The sequence below is a fragment of the Alosa sapidissima genome, chromosome 23 (genome assembly GCF_018492685.1).
Source record: "Alosa sapidissima isolate fAloSap1 chromosome 23, fAloSap1.pri, whole genome shotgun sequence".
Classification (NCBI taxonomy): Eukaryota; Metazoa; Chordata; class Actinopteri; order Clupeiformes; family Clupeidae; genus Alosa; species Alosa sapidissima.
This window is the reverse complement of record NC_055979.1, coordinates 27,499,920-27,504,919: the sequence shown is the minus strand read 5'-3', so window position 1 is coordinate 27,504,919 and position 5,000 is coordinate 27,499,920. Positions and strand designations below refer to the sequence as shown.

At 46.7% G+C, this 5,000-nt stretch overlaps 1 protein-coding gene across 3 annotated transcripts in view; it reads left to right on the top strand.

The window, feature by feature from the left end:
- The window catches only part of nlgn4xa (neuroligin 4 X-linked a), a 113,242-nt gene that overhangs the window by 25,153 nt on the left and 83,089 nt on the right, over positions 1-5,000 (top strand). For all 3 annotated transcript variants that reach the window (XM_042080669.1, XM_042080668.1, XM_042080667.1), the window contains exon 2: positions 996-1,717. In XM_042080669.1, the coding sequence (XP_041936603.1) occupies positions 1,249-1,717 (469 nt within the window). In that variant the 5' untranslated portion in view covers positions 996-1,248. The remainder of the gene's footprint in view (positions 1-995; positions 1,718-5,000) is intronic.

Below are 5,000 nucleotides of genomic sequence, written 5' to 3'. Positions count from 1 at the left end.
CAAATGTGGCGACGGCACACAAGTTGGAAAAAATGTTTACAATATGTGATAGCCTACAGTTAATGTGAATCGCGGACAATAACCAAAGAAATGAATTTGCACCTCCATTCACCAATTAAAGGCTGTATTAGGCCTAGTGTTTCTACATGTTGGCACAAAATGTAATTTCTGTCAGAAGCTAGTCTATAATGCATACAGGGGTAACATGAGGTGAGTCAGACAGAAGAGGGGCCTGTCTTAGTAGCCTTTTCCTGAATCCTGTCCCTTTCAAACTACGTTAAAATTGTGTGATTAGCCGCCAGCATAATAAAATCTAAACTAAAAGACAAAATCTTATTAGGCTCCAAACCTATGAGTCTGAGCCTTAGTTTAAAAAAAATCTTCAGGTGTAAGTAATAAGTCAAAGAACCACATTCTGTGTAATATAGAGGTTATCAAAAGATACTCTACTTTGTAATTTCTTTTAAAGTATACATTTTGAACACAAATGGAGTCACGGGTCCAGTGATGGATTACTGAATGGGCTTACTGGGCCCAAGAGCTCAGGGGGCCCTGAAGCCCAAGCCTCTGTGTGAAGTTGCTTCTTCTCCACCCTTCTCTTTTCACAAAACTCACCAAAGGGGGGGGGGGGCATCTGTGTCCAGGGGTTCATAATCCATCCATGCCATGCCTATGTCCGTCAAAAGTTTGGAATAACCTAATTGACTGACCTAACTAACGACTTGTTTGTGATTTTTAATAATATTTTTGCATGGTAGGAAATGTATTAAAATTCTGTTTGGGGGTCCCTCAGACCCCACCACAGATTTGGTCCCCCCCCAATGTTGACATCATGACTACGGCCTTGATCTGTGGTGTGTGCGTGTGTGTGAATGTATGTGTGTGTGTGTGTGTGTGTGTGTGTGTGTGTGTGTGTGTGTGTGTGTTGTGTGTGTGTGTGTGTGTGTGTGTGTGTGTGTGAGTTGTTACTGATGTCAATGTTTTCTGTGCTGCAGGTCTGCGTGTTGACCTGGAGGTGTTTGGACACTGGATGAGACGAACATCCACACACTCGCTCTTCTCTGTGGAGTAACACCCCGATACACACACACACCCTGAGCTCCGCCCACCTGGAATGGGGGGTGTCAGAATCTGGAATCTGATTGGTGGGAGCATCTGTCCACTGGACATCACAGCCTGAGAGGGAGGGGCTTCACACACAGGGAGGACCTAAGCCACGTCCAGCTCTGCTGACCTCACTGCTGGACCATGTCGAGATCAGGGGAGTTGCCGTGGATACCGTCAACGTCGGTTGCCCCGGCGACCGGCGTGCACCTGTTGGTGTGGTGTGTTGCGGCGGCGGCGACGTGGTTGTCGTCAACGGCGACGGCCCAGCAGCACCCTATCGTTACCACAAACTACGGCAAGCTGCGGGGGCAAAAAACCGCGTTGCCCAACGAGATCCTGGGCCCCGTGGAGCAGTACCTGGGCATCCCCTACGCACTGCCCCCTACCGGCGAGCACCGCTTCCAGCCGCCCGAGCCGCCCCTGTCCTGGCCCGGCATCCGCAACGCCACGCAGTTTGCCCCTGTCTGCCCGCAGTTCCTGGAGGACCGCTTCCTCCTCAACGACATGCTGCCCGTGTGGTTCACCGCCAACCTGGACACGGTGGTCACCTACGTGCAGGACCAGAGCGAGGACTGCCTGTACCTCAACATCTACGTACCCACAGAGGACGGTACGTGCTGACCGCCCCCACACACACATCTCTCCTGCTTTGTGTCCTGCTCTTTCTCTCTCTCCTGCTTTGTGTCCTGCTCTTTCTCTCTCTCTCTCCTCCTTTTCTCTTGCTCTTTCTCTCTCACTTCTCCTCTTCTTTCTCTCCTGCTCTTTCTCTCTCTCTCTCCTCCTCCTTTTTCTCCTGCTCTTTCTCTCTCACTCCTCTTCTTCTGTCTCTCCTGTTCTTTCTCTCTCACTCCTCTTCTTCTGTCTCTCCTGTTCTTTCTCTCTCACTCCTCCCCCTTTTTCTCCTGCTCTTTCTCTCTCCTCTTTCTTTTTTCTCCTGCTCTTTCTCTCTCTCTCTCCTCCTCCTCTTTCTCTCCTGCTCTTTCTCTCTCTCTCTCCTCCTCCTCTTTCTCTCCTGCTCTTTCTCTCTCTCTCTCCTCCTCCTTTTTCTCCTGCTCTTTCTCTCTCACTCTTCCTCTTCTTTCTCTCCTGTTCTCTTTTTCCTCCTTTCTTTCCTGCTCTTTCTCTCTCTTCTCTTCTTTCTCTCACACTCCTCTCTCTCCTTTTCCCTCTCTGCCTCTATCTCCTTCTCTTTCTCCTCCTCCTCTTTCTCTCTGTTTCTGTCTCTTTCTCTGTCTCCTCCTCCTCTCCCTCTATCTTTCTCTTTCTCTCTCACCCACAGAGGAGCCCTCATCTCTCTCTTTTCTCCTCCTCCTTCTCTTTTTTTCTCTCTCTTATTTATCTCCTCTTCCTCCTCTTCCTCCTCTTCCTCCTCTCCTCTCCTCTCTTCTCCTCTCTCTCTCTCTCTCTTGTTCAGAGTATTTCTCTGGTTCACTCTTTCACTCTGTTCATCTTTCTCTGTGTGTCTGTCCTTGTCTCTGCTTTATATGTTTCCTCTCAAAGTCCTCAAAGGCAAGTCGCCACTCGGGAGCCATCTTGCCAACACCCCCGAACAGCTATTTTGGGTAAACGAGATCAGGCTCCTCTCTTAATGATCGAGGAGAGATCTGCAACTTCACATGCTGTATGCTCAAATGAAGCTAAAAAATATGCTTGTTTGTTTATTTGCCATATGACTTCCTCTCTGCTGATGCACTGTTATCGTAGCTATTGCTATGGTAACGGTGGAATTAAACTTAACTAAAATTAAAGAGGTGAGGCAATGCGTCAGTTATGCTTTTATTTCACAACAATGTAATTATCTTTTCGTGGCAAAGTGCAGGACGCACAGTTACCCACACGGCACCCCCTCATTTAGTGTTAATTTTTTAGTTCCCATTTCAGCTCCAATCGGTTATGAGTCTCCTGCCCTCCTGAGTGTCCTGCCATTTCTGATTCCTCAGTATATATATAAAAGTATATATAGTATAAGTATATATACTCTTTTGATCCCGTTAGGGAAATTTGGTCTCTGCATTTATCCCAATCCGTGAATTAGTGAAACACACTCAGCACACAGTGAGGTGAAGCACACACTAATCCCGGCGCAGTGAGCTGCCTGCATCAACAGCGGTGCTCGGGGAGCAGTGAGGGGTTAGGTGCCTTGCTCAAGCCTACTGGTCGGGGTTCGAACCGGCAACCCTCCGGTTCCAAGTCCGAAGCGCTAACCAGTAGCCCACGGTATGCTCTGTACAAAGAATCTGTATGTTAATCTATAGACATCTATATTAATCTATATGTACATTAATCTACTGTATAGAGACACACATGACATATACAGAACAGCTGACTGTCTCTTCCATCTCTTCACATGACACATATATTAATCTATAGAACAGCTGACAGTTCCCTGTCGTCACATAAAACTGTACATTCATCTAGAGACTCTCTTCACAGGATGTAAGAATTAATTTATAAAACAGCTGACAGTCCCCTCTTTTCTCATGATGTTAGCTGTCCTAAAGTCAGTGCAACCTACAGACTTGAGTGGCTTTTCTAAAATGGTTACTACGTATCTGGCAAGATTTCATAAAATAAAGGCACAGCAACGAGAAATGTAACAATTTATTCATAGATAATCATTCTTCCGCCAATAAATATATTTCCTCTATCTGAATGGTTACCAAGCAACATCTAGACGCAGTTACGCAGTTAAGTTAAGTAGCAGCACAGTAATATAGAACGAAATGCGGTCAATGTGTATGTTTATGCTGGAATTTACAACGGCATTGAACACGATTCAGCCAATCACAATCAAGGACCGGAACTATCAGTTTTAGAATTAAGCAATAAGCCCCAGGAGGCCGTAGGTTAATGTATATTATTACACGGCTCTTCACAAGGCAAGTAGAATGCTCCGTTGACTTGAATGGGATTTCCCAAAGTTCTAGCGGTCATTATTTCCGAGGAAAGGACCTCTGAAAAACATAATGACCGCTGTCAATGGCAACGGAGTTTGTGCTTCTAATTCAGGTCTTTTATATCACTACGCAAGGACCGGAATTGCATTCAAAAGTTAAAGCAGACGGTTGATCAGCTGTGTTCTAAAGAATGTTTGATTCAAGTTTAACGTGTGTTGTTGCGAACTATTTGTTTCAGCAAATGCCACGATGAATAGTAACAAATAGGCTAGGCTATGTAGGCTAAAGTCATACCGTGGGGAGTTTATTATTTTCTTTTGGCAAGTAGCCGTGTAATAAGCGGGATAATGTATAGAATGCCGGTCATTATTGGGAAAATAAGTCCCTTCAGGGTGGAACAAGACCCCTCCGCTGCGCGTCACATCCGGTTCACCCTCTCGGGACTTATTTTCCCAATAACGACCGGCGTTCTATACATTATCCCTTACATAATGACCGGCGTTCTATAGATTATCCCTTACTTGATGCTGTGCCGGATGTGGCGTGTCTCTGGCCCAGGTCTGGCTCAGTTCTCAGCTGGTCAGTGTGTCTCTCCATCAGCTCTTCACCGTCTCTTCTCCCGTTTGGGGGTGGGGGTGTTCCTCTGCTCGGACATGTGCCAGCGTAGCCGTGGTTACAGTGACAAGCACTCCAGAGAGCATTTACACCCAGCTGGGCGTCTCCACGCCAGCCCCCGCATCATTGTCGCCACGGCAATGCTCGCGCAGCACAGGAAGTGTTTTTACAATCGCCTTTTAAAAGCTTCGTAAGAGCTTGCCCTGTTTTTTAAAAGCCTGAGGACAGTAAAGTGTGTGTGTGTGTGTGTGTGTGTGTGTGTGTGTGTGTTCTGTGTTTAAAAAGCCTAGTGGTTTGGTGTGAACACAGTAAAGTGTGTGTGTGTGTGTGTGTGTGTGTGTGTGTGTGTGTGTTCTGTGTTTAAAAAGCCTAGTGGTTTGG